At 36.7% G+C, this 21,856-nt stretch overlaps 1 protein-coding gene across 1 annotated transcript in view; it reads left to right on the forward strand.

The window, feature by feature from the left end:
• The window catches only part of TTN (titin), a 276,986-nt gene that overhangs the window by 100,639 nt on the left and 154,491 nt on the right, over window positions 1-21,856 (forward strand). The window contains 34 exon segments of the mRNA XM_025216548.1: window positions 1,032-1,124; window positions 1,245-1,527; window positions 2,163-2,346; window positions 3,225-3,314; window positions 3,396-3,663; window positions 3,759-4,019; window positions 4,615-4,824; window positions 4,917-4,994; window positions 5,112-5,138; window positions 6,221-6,268; window positions 7,619-7,675; window positions 7,764-7,823; window positions 7,952-8,035; window positions 8,885-9,136; window positions 9,989-10,081; window positions 10,623-10,700; window positions 11,555-11,623; window positions 12,266-12,349; window positions 12,592-12,654; window positions 13,604-13,687; window positions 14,203-14,280; window positions 14,446-14,529; window positions 14,949-15,026; window positions 15,240-15,320; window positions 15,473-15,556; window positions 15,882-15,980; window positions 18,975-19,055; window positions 19,485-19,559; window positions 19,730-19,810; window positions 19,987-20,067; window positions 20,350-20,433; window positions 20,684-20,746; window positions 21,107-21,184; window positions 21,411-21,494. Of these exon segments, the coding sequence (XP_025072333.1) occupies window positions 1,032-1,124; window positions 1,245-1,527; window positions 2,163-2,346; window positions 3,225-3,314; window positions 3,396-3,663; window positions 3,759-4,019; window positions 4,615-4,824; window positions 4,917-4,994; window positions 5,112-5,138; window positions 6,221-6,268; window positions 7,619-7,675; window positions 7,764-7,823; window positions 7,952-8,035; window positions 8,885-9,136; window positions 9,989-10,081; window positions 10,623-10,700; window positions 11,555-11,623; window positions 12,266-12,349; window positions 12,592-12,654; window positions 13,604-13,687; window positions 14,203-14,280; window positions 14,446-14,529; window positions 14,949-15,026; window positions 15,240-15,320; window positions 15,473-15,556; window positions 15,882-15,980; window positions 18,975-19,055; window positions 19,485-19,559; window positions 19,730-19,810; window positions 19,987-20,067; window positions 20,350-20,433; window positions 20,684-20,746; window positions 21,107-21,184; window positions 21,411-21,494 (3,597 nt within the window).

Raw genomic sequence — 21,856 nt, forward strand, 5'->3', positions numbered from 1 at the left:
TAATTTTGTTTTCTGTGAATTGTTATTTGTAATCCAATACAAAAAGTGCCTTTTATTCCTGTATAGAATCATATAATCTGAAATACTGTCTCTTTGAAGGCATTACATTTTAAAATAATTAATATAGTGCCTAAATATACACTTTAAAAAGTAGGTACTTATTATCAAACAAATAACAGATCTCTACCGTAATAGTTTAGAATTTAAATGAACAGTTAAAGACAAGGCCAAACTGACAACGGGTTAGGGTGCACATTCAAGCTTTATGGGTAAGAAGGTGGGAGGGTAGCTTACTAAAAGATGTATTAATAGGTAGGGTTCTCAATGCCTGTAGGACAGTAGGAACCACAGCAAGCTCTAGAATGAGCTGACCAAAAAATAAGATGGTGAACAGAACAGCTCCCTACACAGCTTAGAAGTAGCAGAGAGGTTGATTGCTGCTGGCCTATCATACCCCCAAACCATCTGCTTCCTCACTAGTTGTAAGTTGTCCTGTGGGAATGAGACTTTCTTTGTAAGTTTCTCCTTACTGTAGGATCCTAGAGCTTTACAGTCAGAGCATCAGTCTTTTTAAAAAAAAGAATGCCAAAACAGCCCCTTGATATTGTCATTAGTCATTGTTGAGTATCACCAATCAGCACTTTTGAAAGTCAGGCATCTTATTTATGGGCCAAAATACACACCTTGGACACTAAACTTAAGGCAAGGGCTAAGGATCTGATTTTGTTGCCATTTATATCTGCATACATTAAAATGGCTTCAGTGAGATCATTTTGGCAATGAATAACAGAATCAGGTGCATGGACGCACAGTGTCTGGATTCATTTTATAGAATAAAATTTAATTTTAACAATAGTCATATTAAACTACTTGGGATTTCTTTCTCCTGTTTCGGTAAATGGGAAATGTCACAACAAATATATCCTGGTATTGTAGATCTTCTCATTCAGGGCAGTGAACAGGGGCCTTATGCTCCAAAATGAGCTATTTAAGCAAACCATTTGCCTTAATTACTTTAATCTGTTTTCCAGAAAAACCAACAGCTGCACCAGAAGCTAAGAAAGTAGCAGTGGATGGAAGGCTTTACTTTATCCAAGAGCCTCAGAGTATCAAAGTTATAGAAAGTAAGAGCATAAGTCTAAAAATACATCATCATCAGTACTTCTAAATTAGTTGTTTACTAATAAGTTCTGTTGTCTTAGATACATAAAAGGTTAATTTCTTGATTTTGCATTTTTCTACAGAGAGTGTTGCTACATTTATTGCTAAAGTTGGAGGTGATCCAATTCCAAATGTAAAATGGATGAAGGGAAAATGGAGACAACTCAATCAGGGAGGTCGCATAAGCATCCAACAGAAAGGAGAAGAAGCCAAACTAGAAATAAAAGACACAACAAAAACTGATTCTGGAATGTACAAATGTGTGGCTTTTAACCAACATGGTGAAATCGACACCAGTGTCAACCTACAAGTTGAAGAAAGAAGGCAAGAAGTTGTTGAAGGAGATCTCAGAGCAAAACTGAAGAAGTAAGTGTTGCAGTGTCTTACAGACTACTCTGTAGTCAATATATTAGCTTTGATCAAGATGTAATTTATTAAGAATCATGATATACCAAAAAAGATTGATTACATATAAAGCTTGATTCTAGCAACTATTACTGGAATCAGTGATCCAGTATCAAGCTAAAGTCTCTACAAGTGGAGATTACTTATGTGCCTAAGGCCCCAGCTATGCATTACATATATTATTCAATTAACTGATTAATCACACAATAAATTTAGACCAGCCATATTTGCAAAGTAAGATCAGCCACAAGTGCAAAGTAGTTATCCCACAATTAATTGGTTAATTGTGCAATAAATTTGGACCAGCCAAGCATGCAAAGTAATTATCACACAATAAAAATTATTATCCAGCAATAAGAAGAGCCAACCAACTATAAAGTTAGCACTTGAAAACGAATAACAACTCTATAGCGGTTTCTATTTAGCTTTAACCTAAATATGTAGTAGGGTCCTAAGTTTCTGTAATATAAAACTTTTCTTGTTCTAAAATGAAGAGTCATACAATACAAAATACTTTCAAGCACACTGAGTTTTCCAAAGTTCTCCTGGGGAAATATTTTACATTAAAATAATTACTTATTCTATTACTTGAATAGGACTCCAACTAAAAAGAAAGAAGAGGAGGAAGAGAAGCCCATTGATATCATGGAACTTCTCAAAAATGTTGATCCTAAAGAATATGAGAAGTACGCTCGTATGTATGGAATTACAGATTTTCGTGGCCTTCTGCAAGCTTTTGAGCTACTCAAGCAAACTCAAGAGGAGGAAACCCATAGACTGGTAAGACCTAGTTTGACTATGGCATTGGGGACATTAAGAGAAATGTGATTTCTGAAAAAAGGATAGCTGTTCTCCATGTAATGTTACTATATATTCCATAGGCACCTGGTAGGGGAGGCACAGGGGTGGGTCATGTGCCCCCCCAACAGGACTGCCAGCAGCTTCTATGGGTGCTCGGCAGTCCCGTCCCTGACACCAACACTGCTGGTGGCTTCTGCATGTGCCCCCTCAGACTCAAGAGCCACCAGTCGCCCATGATATATCCAACAGATTTCAATTCTAATTCTGAATTTCTAATCACGCTTTCCCAACAACCTGCTTGCCCAAGCCCTGGGGGAAGTGGTGAATTCTGTCCAAGAAGTGAGGTTTTGATCTCCGTGCTCAGAAGTGTCATGGAGTTTTATTATGGACAGATGAGGAGGTTATCCCAAAAGTATAGGTAGGGATTAGGGATGTGAAAGGTTAAATAGTTAAATGGTTAAATGGTAAGTATATTTATACCATTAATTCATTCTAGTTAATATTTAGCACAAGATGCAATCCAGTGATGGGAAGCCAAGTGCCCCAGGAAGGTGGCTAGTCACAGCATGCAGCTCTGCCTCTGTCTCCCTCTCCTATGCTACTGACTTTGGAAGGAGGGAGGAAGAGGAGAGGGGGGACTAGTTGCAACACGTGGGTGCTAGGCATGTATTATTGGTTAACCATTTAACCAATATTATTACAGGATTTAAAATGGGTAATTTTTTAAACAATATTTCCATCCTTGGTAGGGACGCACATGACCCTCTGGGCTTATGGTGGACAGACATAATATAATGATTTATAGTTATTTCCCATTGCTCTTATTATATGTTAAATCTTATTGTGTCTTTTTACAGGAAATTGAAATCACAGAAAAAGCTCGAAGAGAAGAACAGGAATTTGATGAACTTGTAGCATTTATTCAACAAAGACTTTCACAGACAGAGGTAACAAGATAGTTTTGGATTGCTTAGAAAAACTATTCTCTGATTTTGAAATGAAAACTGAGCCACTTAAATATTTTTCAGCCTGTCACCCTCATCAAGGATATTGAAAACCAGACAGTTTTAACAGATGACGATGCTGTCTTTGAATGTGAAATTAAAATTAATTATCCAGAAATCAAACTGTCATGGTACAAAGGAACTCAAAAGTTGGATGCCAGTAACAAGTATGAAATAAGACTAGAAGGTGATCGGCATATACTGAGAATTAGAAACTGTCAACTTGAAGATCAGGGAAATTTCAGAGTGGTGTGTGGTCCACATATTGCTAGTGCTAGGCTAACTGTGATTGGTAAGTTCATTTAAGTATGTATTTGAAAATGATTTATATTTTTGATTCATCGCTTTAGGATGTCTTCTAAAATATATATTTTAACATACTAACAGAACCTGCAGTTGAACGGCATCTTCATGATACTACTTTCAAGGAAGGACACACATGTACCCTGATTTGTCAGTTTTCTATCCCAAATGCCAAATCTCAGTGGTATAGAAATGGAAAGGCCATTAAGATAGGAGGGAGATATTCAACACAAGTCTCAGACAAAGTACACAAGCTCATCATCAAGGATGTTAGAACAGAAGACCAGGGACAGTATACCTGCAGACTTGACAATCTAGAAACAACTGCAGATCTAAGCATTGAAGGTTTGTAAACAGACAGAAATGTCTTTATCACAATAATGATAAATTATTTATGGATGCTTCATTAAGAAAGAAAAAAAAAATTTAGAAACGTCTTAAGGTTTGAAGAGGATATGATGAGAAATTATTCTGTTGCATTCTTTGAAGAAGATACCCCTTCCAGCATAAACACATAGTTTGTGTACAGTATATGTAATTAATATGATCCCTTCCCCCAAATAATATGATCTGTGTTATATGTATCCCATTTATTCTTCTGTTTCTGTGATTCTTATGGTTTTATTTGATCTTATGATTTTATAGATCTCTTTGTACTTCAAGCATCCTTTATCTTAATTGCCTTTATGGCTTCTCTTCTATGGTTTCCTGCACAACAGTCTTGTTAATCAGTGCTCTTGTGTTTTCTTAACTATTTTCCTAAATAGAGAATTTCACAGGAGATGGAATGAAGAGTACTTTTTTCTTTGTATTTCTTTTTTCCTCAATTCCTATTCAGTGACTAAGTAGATTTCTGTCATTAAATGAGGCAATCATTAAAAGGTACATAAACAATAACAAACCTGATGTGGAATTTATTCATTTCTTGTTTCAAAAACAGCTGAACCAATTCAATTCACCAAGAGCATCCAGAATATAGTAGTGAGTGAACACCAGTCTGCAACCTTTGAGTGTGAAGTGTCTTTTGATGATGCAATCGTGACATGGTATAAAGGCCCCATTGAACTAAGGGAGAGTCATAAATACAGTTTTAGAAGTGAAGGTCGCTGTCATTACATGACTATCCACAATGTTACTGCAGAAGATGAAGGTAATTGTAATTGCACATTTTAGTTAACACTTTCTTCCTCATGTTTTTCAATGATAGACAAAAATAAATATCAAAATGATTTTCCGTTTCAGGTGTATATTCTGTAATTGCTCGTCTTGAACCAAGGGGTGAAGCAAGAAGCACTGCAGAGTTGTACCTGACAACCAAAGGTTAGTGAATGCTCTGAACATTGTTTGTGAGTGTAGCTTGCATACAAAATCAAATACCTGATATAATATATTGGAACAAGAAATAATTATAATTTTCAATCTATTATTCTCTTGCAGAAATCAAACTGGAATTGAAGCCACCAGGTAAAGAAAAACGTTTGAACTTCTCTATGAATCTCTTGATCCTGGTTTAATTGCATACCCTGGTTTATAATTTGTCCTTGAAACTATTTCACAGAATTTGCTTACAGTAAGATAATGCTATATGCTGAAAATTAATGTTCCTGATCCCTTAAAAACAAAGCTATTGTAAATGTTATTGTTACTCAACAATTAGTTAAGAAAAGATTTGTTTTCTCTGAAAGCTGAAAGTGGGCCAGTGACTAACTATAATGTGATACAGCAAGGTTAAGGAATAAGTTGTTTTTAAACAGACAGACAAAAATACCACTGACCAAGTGTGTGTATTACTCTGATTAAGTAAAATAGATTTCCATTCTGTAGGTGTTATGTGAGAATAACCTCCTAAGTATCATAAAGAATTTAATTTATAAAGTAAAATATAATAATGCATGCTATGAACTATAAAGGTTAGCAGGGCTCAATGGCCAGGTAGAGACAATATACTTTTACTAGTATAAGAGACTAGAAACCAGTCTGTACCTATAACAGAACAGAAGTCCAGCGCATAAAACCGGTCTATACCCGTAACAGAGCAGAAGTGCCGTACACATAGACTAGTTTAAAAATGACGGAACCCAGTCTAAGATTTGCCCCTCCCCCTCACCAAAAGGTGAATGTATGTTCTGTTTGCTACTGATCTAAACTATGCCATTTACAAATAGCTGCATAACCTAAACCGATTCCATCTCAGGCCTTCTGAATGTCTGTACCTAGCCAATAAGCGTAACTAGCGTAACCTACACTTGAGGAGAAGCAAGTCTTGGTAACTTGCCATATCCATTTCTATGATGTTAAAATACATGAGATGGAAGGATTATGCAACACTATGTAAGTGGTTACAGACAGGTGTAATTCAATTAAACTAAAGGGAAGCAATGCTTGACTATTTCCTAACTGAAGAGTAACAAACCCTTGGGAAAAGATGGACACTCCATCTGCAAAATCTTTTAAAATTGCGAAATATTGTGAACTAGTTCTGGGGACATACAAATTTATCAAAACATTTAATTCCTTTCCAATAATTTTATATTTTGATTTGCCAGATGTTCCCGATGCCCGAGTTGCAGTTCCAGTTGAAGTACCAGCTGAAGGTAGGGTGAATAACCATATTTTTTATACATACATAATACATACATACATACATACATACATACATATCTATCTATCTATCCATACATACATACATACATGCAGACAAACATATGCATGTATGTATGACTATAAACATAACATAAACACACACGCACACACACATATATATCAGTGTGTGTGTGTATATGTATGTGTGTATCTCTCTATATAGATCTCTCTCCATCTCTCCATCTATCTATAGATATATAGAGATATCACCTATACAATAATTCAGTAAGAATTTGGGAAATTCAGAAATCTCAGAGAAAATTTCAAAAGTAGCAGAGTAAAATTTATTCTTCACTTTACAGATCTTCAATAAGCTGGGTTTTATTTGGTTTGATTTGATTTGGGTTGATGTGGGGAGGGAGGACTGCACTGAGATAATAGTGTTTAGAATCCAGCTGCTTAACCTTCAGGTATGCTACAGAGCAACAGCAGTACTGTAGCCAGTATCCTGTTCCTTAGCGCCTCTAGATCAGTGGCAGGTCTAGAAACTCTTTTATCAGATATGTTCTTCTTAAGTCAATATGTTCCATTACTCTGCTTTCTTTATAGTCTTCCAGTTTCCCCATCTGCCTTTCATATCTACTTCTTCCTTTTGATCTCTTGTGCATTCTTCACCCCAATATTTTTTCTCCCCCTTCTGCCTCCCTCCCCCCCCCCCCCCCCCCCCCCCAATAACTAATGGTCAGATTCTTAGTACCTTATTTCAATAAAAAGGATCTGCAGAAAGCCACTATAACATGATTCATGCTACTATTGCCAATGGACCTTTATTTGTAGGTGTTAGCTTTTTCCTATAGCTCATAAGCATACCATGGTCTGTGGATTTTTATGAGTTTTCTTGGTGCTTGGTATTTTATGTAGATATGTGCAACCTTGTCCTGTGGATATCTGGATTTTTATGATGCTTTGAGATAGGCTTATTGGCATTGGCTTTTGGGGCTTATATTGGGCCATTGTGTGTATCTGACATGTGTTCTGACCTCGCCAGTGCATATAGTAGCAGCAGCAGGAACATTTCAATGTGGATATTCAAAGCTTATATGGGATTTTTTTCACATACCAACAGTAGCATAACTGAAAGGAGGCGACCAGGACACTAGTCCCATGTGCTGCCTTTGTGGGGAGTGAAAAATAGCTATCACTACAGTGGCAGCTGATCATATTACTGTTGCTGTCCTGTGGGTCATGGCTGCCCAAAGCTGTCCTATGGGTCGTGCTGCCCCAGGCTTAGAGCTGCCCTACTATGCCCTGCATATCAATCACAATAAGTATTTTAATAAAAGCATTCTTTGTTTTCCAAGGTCCTCCTATTCCTGTGGTTCTACCTCCTGTTGCTCCACCACCAGAAAAGAAAAAAGGTAGACATATAGTAGATTTAAAATGGGAAATGTTTTCTGTATCTAGTTCCTACTTTTTTCCTCTAAATATTCTTTTTTTCCTCCTAAGATGTACCTATTCCTTTGATTCTACCTCTTGCTGTTTCACCACCAGAAGAGAAAAAACCAGGTAAGCCTGCTGGTGATTTAAAATAGGAAACGTTTCAGAAAACAATGCACTATGTTCAATTTCTAGCATTTTTTTCCTTCTGATATTAAAGTTAATAATAACTTTAATAATGTCTTTATTTTTTTCAGAACCTAAGAAAATTGTTCTAAAGAAAGTCCCCAAAAAGGTGGTCTCAAAAGTTCCTGAAGAGGTTACCCCACTTCCACCTAAAGGTAACACAGCAGTCAAGCAAAGGATTTAATCTTGTAAATTTTATCCACTAGATATAGTACCTTTTCTATGTTGTTTTGTCTTGTTTTATAATATACATACAAAGCATTGTCATCAGTTGCTTGGATTAGGCTACTGCTAATGATAAAACTATCCCTTTCCCTTCCCTACAAGACCCCTTTCTTTAAATGTTGATGTTATGTGGATTTTTATTTTGTGTTATGTTAAGATTGTCTGGAAATAGAAATTATCTTGGCCAGCATAACACATAGGTAGCATATTTTGAATATTTTTTATATGTGGGGAAAATGTGTGTTTAGACAGTATATGACCCTTTAAAAATAACAAGCAGAGAGAGGTAGTTAGACATGTTAATCTGAAGGCAGCATAGAGATGCACCTTATATACTAACTGAATCAGAGATATATAAGCTTTCATGAGCAAGAGTTTACTTTATCAGCTGTTATGAGAAGACATGCAGAGAGCAGGCTATTCAACAGAAAGAGTGATTTGAATACCATTCAATTAAATAACAGAAAAGAGCAGAAAAATAGCAACTGCCATTGGAACTGTACAATCATGGCAGCAGCAAGGCAGCAGCAGAAGTCACTTTTGCTTTGGGTGCCTTGCTGCCTTGTTACACCTCTGGTCATGATTCTGTCACCATTCTGCCTGAGACTGACCAAGTTCGGACAATAGTGAAAGGCAAGTAGGAAGCAACCTGATATCAAGACTACAGTGTAAAAATGTTAAATGATCTAATTGAATTTTTTCAAGGTCATTAATATTTGCCTGTCTTTATGTGCATGCCTTGCAAATGCCATGCTTTAATGGATCATCTTCTTTTGAAGTTCCAGAGAAACCAAGGAAACCACAAGAAGTCACGGTAACCTCTATAGCCAGACGGGAAGAAATTTATGAAGAAAAGGAAGAAATTTATGAAGAACCAAGAGAGGCATATGAAGAATGGGAAGAAGACTTTGGAGAAGAGCATGAATATGAACTGAGAGAAGAAGGTTATGAGGAAGGGGAAGAGAGATGGGAGGAAGCTTATGAAGAAAGAGAAATAACTTATGAAGAAAAAAGAATTATTGAGGAAGAAGGTATATTAGAACTTCATCATTTTATTAATCTCTTTCCTCTTCTCTCCACCTCACTTCCCCATTTCTCATACCTCCTGGCCTCATTAAATTTGTAATGCACAAAAAAATTACACATTTAGAAAATACAGTATATAGAATCATTGTTATTTTGTCCCATTTCCCTGACCTGTTATGTTTTACATATGCATTAAAGGGGAAATAATTTAGAGCAGTTGAAAAATTCAGCATGTAACAGGTTTTTGAATGGGATCATTCCTAACAAAAATACATAGGCTTTCCAGTGTATGACCTGACTACCCAGTGTTGGAGTGAGGCGCTGGACTTGATCAGATCTTTATCTAAACTCTGTGGCTGCCTATACACATGCTTGGGAGTGGGGGAACCATTTTAATTAGAGCGCTTAATAGAACGGATAGCCACTGTAATTAAAACAGCTCATTGCCATATGTATTAAGCCCCTGTGCATTTCAAAATGGCTGTGAAACACATTATCTAAAGCTCATTCGATGAGGTTAAGATAAAGCAGCCCTGCAGCCATTTTGAAATGTGTGTAGGCTTAATACACATGACAGTGAGGCAACGCTGGAGCGTTCTAATTAGATGTGTTCCAATTAGAGTGTGGATGAGCAATGTGTCTGTATCTGAGGATGGATTTTGGTTCTAAAATCTGTGAGAAAGCAACAAGCCACATATCCTCCTGTTATTAAATATTCAAGATTGTGTATATGCTTCTCATTTTTATATTCTTTATTCTTGTACATCTTTGGCCAGTATTGGCATTTCCCAATCCTAATACGTTTTCCACCAAGGCATGTATTTCCTCTGAATTGACTCATATTATTTTTATTAAAGTGGTTGGAGTTCCCAGGAAACCTGTGCCTGAGCAGAAAACACCAGCAATTACAGCTGAAAAGAAAGAAAAGAAGGAAGTGACTGTACGCAAAGGTATGGAGTTTACTGATTGTTGCCATGAACTAATCATGAAGTATTATTAATTTTCCAAAAAAGTTTCAGTTCTTTCTTACAGCAGTGTAAAGTGGTTATGGAAATAGTAGTGGTACTGGTCATTTTTCTCCTCCAGCTCATGCAGCAGCAAGATATTTCAAGTGTCTGGGGTGCTTTGGATGGGTGGGTTGGATGGATCAAAGCATAGCTCAGAGATTGCTGGAAAAAGCAACTTTCCAACAAAGGTCATCTTTGTACCACACACCAATTCTTGGAGACTTGTATCTGGACAGAGTTTCTGGAAGAGCAATGTAACTACATCCTCAGTATGGATCTCTAGGGATCTACCCAGGTGGAGGTCAGGCTCTCTGGCCTATTTTACAGGGTTGCCACTACTGCTAGTCAACAATGTGAAGGAATCTACAAGAGAAAAACTGGCAAAGATTAAAATATAGAAACATCCTTCTCTAATTGGTTAGTATCTGGGCAACAGTATGTAAGATAATCTAAATGCCATGAAATGTTTTTAAATCATCTGCAGTTACTAGGAAACCGGTTGATGAGCAAGTTAAGATAACTACTCAGCGGGTTGCAGAAGAGGAAGTCCGAGTGGCTGAAGGTACTGTTATTTATTTAGTTATTGTAATTCTCTGTTACACAAAATTAGTTAGATTGTTGCCATTTTGTCAGCTGCAGAAGCTAGTCTTCATTTTACAGTATTTTGACCAATTTTTAGTCTTTGCAACAAAAATAACAACTGCCACCTTATTTCAGTCATAGAATCATACAGTCATATTAAAAAGGAGGTCTGGATTGGACCTCAGGAGGTCATCCAATCCAACCCCACATTCAAGGCAGAACCATCCCAGTCTATCAAAACATTATATATACTTCAATATATTGAAGAATGGCTTAAAATTCTCAATATCATGTCCCTTGTTACCTTTAATGTAATGGTCCATTTAGCTTGCCAGATGTTTTGCTTCATGATGCAGTGTGCAAGATAGGAAAGAACACAGATTACTAACGACTAATGCTGGAGGGCAAGCAGTGCTGATTATTCCGTTCAAACTCTCAAATATGCAACCTCCAGGCTTCCATCCTGGCTCGTCATCCAGGATTTCCTGGCCAGTTGAGCATAGAACAGTATTTTCGAGTCTACAACAGAACTAAAACACCTGGGTTCCATATACTGCAAGATGAGGAGGCACTGAGTTTCCATGAACTCACATTTCCAATTTTTCGAACCTCCTAGTAAAGAATGGGCAATACTGATCAATCAAAAAGCAGCTGTTTCCCTTCCCTTGCTTTGCATTGTCCCAAGTGAGCCTGGCAAAGCCACTGAAATTGATTGCATTCCATTTTTCCCTTGATGTTTTCAAAATGTGGTGTTAACATTAACTAACTCTAATTTAATTTTGGTTTCTTCATTGCATACGTGACTGATTTTGCATATTTTTAAAATACCAACAGTTGCCAAAAAGGTTCCACCACCAAAACCTACTCGGGTGCTGGTTGAGGAAGAGGTTACCAAAGTGAAAGGTATAGATTCTCATCCGTCTGTTGTCTATTACTTTCTCTGTAGCATCTCATGTGAATCATGTGTGTATATATATATGCCAGTATGTTTGCATTGATGTCTCTCCCACGTTACTCTGTCAGGACCACTCTCATTGTGTAACTAGTTATGTGTACTAGGGCTTTATATTTGGATGTTTTGTCCTGTTGTAAAATAGCACAGCATTTTTTTTTCTTTTTAATGCGTTTTGTGGCTGGCCTTCCAATCCTTGTTTAAATTCCCTATATGGCATTGCAGTGAAATCTGGCTTTTCCTTTTTGTGTACTGCTTGCTGGTAAACACCTACATTTGAATGGTGTCTCAAAGTTTTATTGAAGAAGTGGTGCTTTGTGCATCTCTGCTGTGATAACAGTTAAAGCCTATGTGTTCTCTTGTTTTAGGAAGCTTTTTGCACTATTTTTAATTTTGGAGCATAATACATCCTAAACATTATGTTACGATTTTGTTTTGTATTCACTATTTTCGTGCATAAATACTAATGATCTAAATCTGCGCTGTAAGACTTAAATGTACAATTGACTTACTAGTTTAATAAAAACTGATACACTGTCTACCACAAATGTGGATCTAGAAAAAAATACTAAAATGAAATCCTATCTTTAAAGTACCAACAGTAGAAAAGTGGACTATTTCAGAAGAAAAGATGTCTGTTTCTGTTCACACAGAAGAAGAGTACACATATGTCCCAGGTATGTAAAAGAAATTTGTAAAAAAATTGTAAACTCAAATAAAGTATCAATCTTGCTGGAATTTCTTTTAAAAATATTTTTTGTGGAAGATTATATATTTTAAACATATTGTACATTTATGTTTCATATTGCATTGCTTTTCAATGTTCATTGTGTTACACAGCTTCAGTATTCTCTTGAATAATAGATATAAACATTTTGTTTACAACATCTCATTATTATTACAATGATTTTCTTTGAAGAGAGAGAAGTACATGAAAGGACAGTTATTGAAGAAGTTGAAGTTCCTGAGATACACTATCCAGGTAAATTATTGTAAATTTAAATTATTTTTAAAAATTTATATACTTATTAAGCTTTAACTCTTAATTATCATTTTACTAAATTATTATTTATACTCTTACTTGTTAATTATTATACTCTTATTAACAATGTGCTCATGGAAATTGTACGTATTTTCCCCTCTCTGAATTATACCCTGGCCAGGTACAGGCATTACACTTTTACAGGTATAAGTGATCAGAAACTGGTCTATACCTGTAACAGAACAGAAATTTGGTGCACAGTCTGGTTTTAAAATGGTAGAACCTTATTTAAGATTTGCCTATTCCCCTGACCAAGGGTGAATTTGTGTTGTGTTTGCTACTGATTTAAACTACACTGCTTACAGAAAACCATGTAACTTAGATTGATTTTGCCTCAGGCTTTTTGAATGTCTGTACCTATCCCTTATGATCAATGTGCTTGAGAAAGGCTAAACACACCATATTCCTAAAACAACTAGGGACGCTAACATTTAATATCTTTAAACATCTTGTTGTATTTTATAGAATAGTAGAGGCAGAAATAATATCTGTTATTCTTGTAGTACCAATAAAGTTGAATAATTTTTTACAATAATATGTTTCATTTTTCTGTCTTCCCATATCATTTATATATACCAGTCCCCACCAAAAAATACAATGTAAAGACTACACAAATTTCCCCCACTAATGGCTTTATCCTCCAGACTTAAAACACTAGTGCAAGTGCATCTCTATAGTTCTCTCTCAAGCAACTCACATTCATAATTACCCCTTTAAAAAGCAGTTATTATTTAGTATATATTGATGGCATAGCACCTATTTGATCAAATAGATCAACTTAATTTTTAATTTTTGTTTGTGTATATGTATAATATGTTGAAAATTGTCTATAGTATTTTCTAAATAATTTGGCAAACTCCTAAATATTCACACTGCTATATCTTTAAAGAGCCTGAGGTGCCAAAGAGACCTGTGCCAGAAGAAAGGAAACCTGTTCCTGTTCCTAAAAAAGTGGAGGCCCCGCCAGCTAAAGGTACTCCATCTGCCTTGGGAAAAGCAAGAACTTTTTGTCTTTTATCTTAATTTTCTGGAATCTTAATTAACTGTACACTTCTGTTCTTGTGTTATCATTATATACCACCTACAAGACTTATTCGAGAATTATGCATGCTCCAACTTAGTTCACAGAAACATTATTTGTTTCAATTCTTATCCTATGACTATTTCTTTGTCTGTTTTTTTGTATTTAGATTGTGGTTTTCTGTGCTAGTCTGGATCTTTTTTACTATTTTAAAACACCATAGAAAATGATGGTGTTTTAGTAATAATAAAAAAGCATTGCACTGCAAATAGTTTTCATTCATTTATAAATAGTTTGCTACATGTCTTAATGCTGTGCAACTTGCTGTTTAGTGTGATGGCTGCATAATTTGCTTTCTTCAGTAGTCTCATGGTATGTATGTTTTATAAAAGAATCGTTTAATACTGTGCTCTGCACAACCATTCTAAAAACTAAACCACCACCATTTTTAAATGATTCCTTTAAAGTGCCTGAAGTTCCAAAGAAACCTGTCCCAGAAAAGAAAGTACCTGTTCCAAAGAAAGAAGCAGCTCCTCCAGCAGAAGGTACATTAACTTTTGCCCTACTATGTTCTGCCTTCATCATTAACTTAATTTTAAATATAAGCAGGTTACATGTAATCATTATATCTGTTTTGCTCCTAATATTTGTCTCAATCATTTTCAAAATCCTTAGAAAGATTATTTAAGCCTGTTTTAATATCTTTAAAGTGCCTGCAGTGCCTAAAAAACCCGTGCCTGAAGAAAAAGTACAAGTTCCTGTTCCCAAAAAAGTGGAACCTCCACCTGCTAAAGGTACATTTAATCATAGATTGCATGTGTGACTCTTTGCTTTAAATGGCTTTTAATCAATGCACATAAAAACAGGTTTATGTTTTAGTGACAACACCATAACAGTATGGTACAACAACTTAATGCTACCTGGTATGCTTGTAAATAACTCTTCCTTTGGTTAAATAATTCAATCATAAGATAGTTTTATTCATTTTCTAAGTACTATGGTTTGGTTGGGTGTTTTGCAGGAGATTGGTTTTATTTCTCCAAAAACATATTTTCTTTTTGTAAACCATCTATATATTTTAAAGTGTCTGATTGCTGGATTACCTAGATTATCTTTCTTGATATTCTTATGAATAAATGCAGTTCTACAGTTATCTTCTCAGTAATTCTCCTCAAAACTATTATTCAATATTCTTAAATTTGATATTTTTAAGTGCCTGAGGTACCGAAGAGGGCTGTCCCAGAGGAAAAAGTTACTATTCCCAAAAGAGAAGAGGCTCCACCACCTAAAGGTACATCTTTTCTTGATAGCCAAAGTTCCTTATTTGTTTATTTTGCGTTTGGTTTTATCTGTTCCTTGAATATGTGGTTAGTCGTTAAAATTAGTTATTTTATCTCAATAAGTATTATATACTACATAATTTTCTTCATAATTATGGTTTAGATAAAGTCTTAGGACAACCATAAATATTATTTAAAATTATTGCAATTACTATTTCTTAAAGTGCCCGAGGTGCCTAAAAAAGCTGTTCCTGAAGAAAAAATACTGACTGTTCCTAAAATAAAAGAGGCTCCACCTAAAAAAGGTACATTTTTCTTTTGCTTTTGTTTGTATAAAAGTTTTGGTCTGGATTCATTTTGATTATCTGGTATAAATGTGTAACTCTGTGTAATGTCAAGTGTCTCTTTTACTCATTTTCCATTTTGAAAATCCTAAACCTAAATAATGTCTTTAAAGTACCTGCAGTGCCTAAGAAAGCTGTACCTGAAGAAAAATTACCTGTTGCTGTTCCTAAAAAAGTTGAGGCTCCTCCAGCTAAAGGTATGCTTCCTGACAGAGTCGCAAAATGTGTGATTCTTAATAGCTTCAGTTTATACCTTCTGTTTTTTATGAATGACCTTTTACTATATTTGTGCTCCTATTTGGAGTGCTGCATTAGTATTCTCTGTTACTGCAAGGGAATCATTAAAGTATTTTGTGTGTGTTGTGCAATCCTATATCAAATGCTACTTTAATCCTGTGTGCTTCTTTTATGTAGTTATCAGTGTCCATAAACAGATCTTCAAAAACTAGTCTTAGCAATCTGAACAAGTTTCTTTATACTAAAACTAGAAATTCACAAATTTAATATTAACATCTTTCAAAGTGCCTGAGGTACCCAAGAGAGCCGCTGTTGAAGAGAAAATATTTATTACAGAAGAACGAGTATCTGTTGCAATTCCAGAGGAGGTCCCATTACCTGAAGGTACATTGCAAATAGAGATAATCTGTGAGGAAAGTAACTTCTGTAGACTGCCCTTGTGTGTGTTGTGTTGTGTTGTGTTGTGTTGTGTTGTTCAAACCCCAGTCGCTCCTCTTGGTTATGTGTAAGCTTTTGCATTACAACTTTTTACAATCTCCAATCAAGTCAGAGCCTCCTGCGTGCAGCAGTTTCTGCCTCAGGCCATTAATGAGGTGACAGTGAGATCTGAGATTTTTTGGATAATGGCACCTTGCAGGATTGGACCTGTAAAATCTTTGTCCATTCACAAGAGCTGTATCCATCAATATGTTACACCCATGCAACAACACTTCCTATTTCCTTTGCACTTTTATCTCTCTCATCACCTTTTTGTGTCAGATCCTGTAATACATCAAACCTGTAATGTCCCAAAGGAAGACTTTAGGCATGTCTACACTGTCACTGTGAGAAACATGACCACCTACTCAGGCTTGCTCAGCACATGAGAAATCCTAGATATAAGCCATATTTAGAGCATCCCTGAGAAGAAGCACATCCAAGACTGAGAGCTGTGTGTCACTGGAGTAGTCATTCAGGACTTTTCTAAGTTGGTTGCACTGTCTCATTTGGGGGATTTGGCACAGAGTGGCCTCATCTACATGAGACGCTGACTGCGCAGTTGTTACTGCACAGTCATTTAGTACTTGTATACTGCATTGCTGTGCAGTAGCGTCTCCACATAACTTAATGGTGATGCTGACTACTCAGTAGTTCATTACTCCTGCACAGTAGCATTGCCTCATGGCTCATACCCTGCAACACTACTGCACAGTAGTAACAAGCTACTGCGCAGAAAGCATCTCGCACAGATGCAGCCAGTTGGAGCAAATGGGAAGGGTTTGTTTCTCAGCTGGCTCTTGCACTCAGTGGGCATGTCTACACAAGACACTACGTTGCTGTAGCGACAAGCTATGGCGACGTAGCTCATCACTATGGCGACATAGCATCAGCAGGCACTAACCATGACGCCACCACTACTGCACAGTAGCAAATGTGCAGTGGGGTGCACATGTAGATGTTCCCAGTATGAACCTATTCCTATACCACATTAATGAATAGCCATTCAGTTCCGGATAGTCTACACATTTTTTTTCAAAATGCTGCAAAAGCCAGATTTTGAAAAGTAGGCACCTAAATTTCCCTGATGATGTATACATAAATCCACACAATCCTTTTGGTTTGCACTTTCACAAAATGACCCTTTGCCCTGCCACAAGTTGGATTTTTCTCTAATATAGCCATACATAATATGCTTGTTCACATAACCTGCCCTTTTACTTTATACTACTTCTTCTTAACCTGCACACAAAATGAGATAGAAGTATTTAATTCTTTTGTGCTGTTTCCCCTCTGTAGGCACTATGATGGGAAGTTTAGGAAATTATGGCATTACATTGAAATTACAGTTGAACAATGTGACTTATTTGGCATATGGGGAAACACTGAAGGTGTGTTTTATCCAGTGCATAAACTAGAGCATTTGTAGCAATGCAAATACAGGCTAAGTACAGATATTCAAAAAGCCCAAGACAGAATCAATCAAACCTTTGCAGGTTTCTCTAAGCTGCATAGATTGGATCGGGAGTGAACGGAACACACATTCGCCCTTCAGTAACAGGGTAGGAAGGGAATGCAGATGCCTTCTTTGGCTGAGGCCAGAAAGTAGAAGATACTCCTGCATGCCTAGGGCAACTGAGTGCAGCCAAGCTCAGGCAGTCCTTGATTGGGTACCAGGCACACATTCCCAGTCCCCAGCTATCAGCACAGACCCTCTGCCATGCCCAGCCCTAGGCTTCCAGGAGAACTCCAGAGCAGGTCATCATGGCATATTGCCCCCCTGCTGCCATGGACCAGGCTGCTGGCCATGCCATAGTGACCCCCTCCGGGGCTCTCCTGGAAGCCTTGAGTTGGGTGCAGGTGAGAGTCCATGGTGACGGCAGGGGGTTGAGGACATGTGCCTGACAGCCAGTCAGGGGTGGCTTGGCTCTGTAGAAGGAAGGATTGGGTTCCAAGGGGCCCAATCCTTCCTTCTATGGAGTGCTTCTATCCCCACTGCCCAGCACAAGCCTCCCAGGCTGAGCAGTGCATCTTTTCAGAGCTCAGCACCAGCAGCAACCAAGGGGCCCAATCCTTTCTTCAGTGGAGTGTCCCCACAAGCCTCCCAGGCTGCTGAGCACAACTTGCCAGCTGCCGCTGGTGCCTGCTTCCCAGTGAAAACCTCTCAGCCTGCCAACTGCATCTTGCTGAAGCTCAAAACCAGCAGCAGCCAGCAAGATGCACCAAGTAGCCTGGGAGGATTATGCCAAGCTGCAGGCACAGGGGTGCTTTGTAGAAGGAAGGACTGGGTCCCTCAGTTGCTGCTGCTGCTGAGTTCTTATCCATTTTTCTATGAAGTGCTTTTATTTCCACTCCCCAGCATGATTCCCCCTTTCCCCTACCCCACTCCCACCACCTGTCTACATCTGTGCTGGCTCAGGTCTGTGACAGCCCAGAACAGCCAAGCATCCAGCTAGTGCGAGCACATCTCCCTGTGAAGGGGAGGCTAGCTGGCAGGGGAAGACCCCAAAGGCCACTGGGATGCTGGCTGTCAGTGGCCTAACATGAATCAATAGGGGATCTGGGACAGAAGTTCGATAGACTTGTCTAACCTAAATTGATTAACTCTGATATGACATGCATCCAGGTCTATCGTAGATCAGGTTCTGCCATTTTTAAACTAGTCTGTGTGCACTGAGTTTCTGTTCTGCTACAGGTTTAGACCAGTTTTTGGTCACTTATACCAGTTTGTGTGTAATGACTGTACCTGTCCATAGGTGTACAAAGTACTTCGTATGTTATGTGCATGTCTGTCTGTCTGTCTGTCTTTATGTAGCTCTAACTTTGACCTCAAAATATTGTTATATATCTACCACAACAATTATGATACAGATATACTAATAGCAAACCATATCTTTAAAGAACAAGAAGTGGAAGAATGGACTGAAGAAATGGAAGAGGTGTCGATTTCTGTTTATGAAGAAGAAGAAGAAATTTCAGCAGGTAGGACTGCAAATAAGAGAGTCTAGGCTATGAGGAAAACTATCCATTACTATTGCTATTTTAAAAATCAATTTTGATTTTGTACAAGAAAAATTGTCTAATTCCATTAATATGGCCTGCTATTCTTATCACCTGCCTGAGAAAATCATAGCTGGGTCCTCTTAAAAAACAGGTGAAAATAGTCCGTTAAGAGGATCATCAGAACCACTATTCAAAATACACTAAAATAGATTTTATGTGTCATTTTCAAACATATTTTCCATGCAAATTTACAAATTTTTTCAAACTTTCTTAAAACCCAGTACCAAAGTATGAAAGTATGAGTATTATACATTGGTTATCCTTTTTTTTTGCTAAGGTTAGTGAAAACAGTAAGTCACACATTCCAAATATTGAAATGATACATTCTTAATATTAATATCTTTAAAGTGACTGAAGAAGAGCATTACTATGTAGAGGAGAAGTATACTGTTCCTAAAAGAGAAGAAGCCCCACCAGTTAAAGGTACATGCACTTGTCGATGTGGTTCTTTCATGTCTCAAAGTACCTAGTTTCGTAGTTTGTGCATGTGTGTGTCTGTTATATGCATATTTCATGTTTTATTAATAAAGTATAAGCTTGATGTTTTGATACCATTATCTTTTCTGAAACAGTATTATGTAATCTTTTTAAAGTGCCCGAGAAGCCCAAGAGGGTTGTGCCAGAACCAAAAGTTCCTGCAGTTCCTAAAAGAGAGGAAGTCCCACCACCAAAAGGTACTTCAACTCTTCAACATGAACTATTTGTTTGTTTTACTCTTAGCCTTCTTGCTGTGTTGTTTTGATGTTTCCAGTGTGTGTTTTACAAAATCTTTTTTTATGGATCAAACAAGTGCATGTTGTACTTGACACCATTCTCATCTCTGAAACTATATCCTGTAATATTTTTAAAGTACCCGAGAAGCCAAAGAAAGTTGTGCCAGAACCAAAAGTTCCTGCCGCTCCTAAAATCAAAGAAGCTCCACCAGCAAAAGGTATAAAACATTTGCTAATTAAACTTATGTACTTATCTTCAAAAAAAGTAACCTCCATTTTATGTTCTCAATTTGTTAATTTTATCTTGTGTTGATAAAGATGTGTATTTCTAACAAACAGGCATGATGTTGTTTGCATTACAACTGTGTTATGATGTATTTGTGTGTTTTCCTATGCAAATACTTCTGTTATTGTTTAGATAAGAAAACACTGTGACATTTCTGTACCGAATATAATAAGGATATTATGGATTAAAATTCTAAAAACTCATCTTTCTAAAGTGCCTGAAGCTCCTAAGAAAGCTGTTCCTGAAGAGAAAGTACCTGTCCCTGTTCCTAAAGAAGTGAAGGCGCCACCAGCTAGAGGTACAGCAATAATTTGTTTCCTGTCATTTGGAAAAAATATTTTGCTGTCATTTTCAGTCTTTAATTCCTAATTTGTTAAGAAAAATATGGTCAGCTTGCTTCTAACTTCTTTAGCATTAAACATACATGTGCTTCTATTTGTATGCAAAGCTGTCTCATGTATATGTATTCTTAAAGAGTTGTATTTTTAATAGTTTGTATTAATAGTAAAATCATTCCAGTTTTCTAAAATTACACAATATTTTTAAAGAACTGCCAGAAGAACGTGTACCCACTTTTGCTATTGAAATAGAAGAGCCTCCTTCAACCAAAGGTAAAACAATGAGAACAATATTCTCATTTTGGGGTCTTTTCTTTATCTTCCTGTTTTGTTTGTTTGTTTTCTAAGTGTTTTACATGCAAATATTATGTGTCCTAGTGATGATAACCCTTATAACCCTGTCCTCTGCATTATAATCATGTATTGTCTATTACCTGATACCATTGTTGGTTGTGTTGTATATTCTGACCATTTACTTTACTGTCACAAATCTGTATTTGGTGAAACTTTCTGTGTACTTCCTTTGACCAAAAATCAGTTAAGATGAAAAAGGTTCACTGATAGCTGATAGAAATAAAATATTGATATTCCAAATATTACAGATTAATATTCCTACATTTAATATTTTTAAAGTGACTGAAGTGCGCAAGAAAATTGTCACTGAAGAAAAGGTATCTGTCACTAAAAAGGAGGAGGCTCCACCAAAAAAAGGTAGATTATTTTTTAAAGCTACTCAAAAGATGTCTGTATCTTAATATTGTATCTAATATGTTGCTAACATTTAAATTACTTTGTGTAAAATATAAATTTTAGTTTATGTTTTTGTTTCCTTATTTGACTTACAAATATGTCAACTGTCTGTATTCATGGGGTTTTTTATTATTTGTGTTGTTTGTGAATAATTTAAAACTTCTAAAAATAAACAATATCTTTAAAGTGCCAGCAGTGCCGAAGAAAGCTGCGCCAGAAGAGAAAGTGCCTGTACCAGTTCCCAAAAAAGTGGTGGCTCCACCAGCTAAAGGTATAGAACCTCTTTATGAAGCATATAAGGAAAACCAGTGGTGAGAACTGTTTGATAAAAAAATTAATTCATACAAAATTGGTCATGAATGAAAAGGACTTCCACTTCTGTTTGACAAAAAAGCAGAAAATTGTCTGGAATGGTCATAGTCCTGCATTTCTCATGTTTCCAAAATGTTCTTAGTCTCATTGGCCACTTCAGGTGTGCAGCTGTTTTTAGAAATTGAGCATCCCACAATTTCCGTGAGCAGACACTCACTGAATCTGACCATTAAAAAACCCCCAAAACGAAAAACCATAAAAGAACTATCAATGTTTTATTGCATCATTAGCATTTCAGGGGACAGAGTCAAATGCAATGTC

This window comes from Alligator sinensis, unplaced genomic scaffold (genome assembly GCF_000455745.1).
Source record: "Alligator sinensis unplaced genomic scaffold, ASM45574v1 scaffold871_1, whole genome shotgun sequence".
Taxonomy (NCBI): domain Eukaryota; kingdom Metazoa; phylum Chordata; order Crocodylia; family Alligatoridae; genus Alligator; species Alligator sinensis.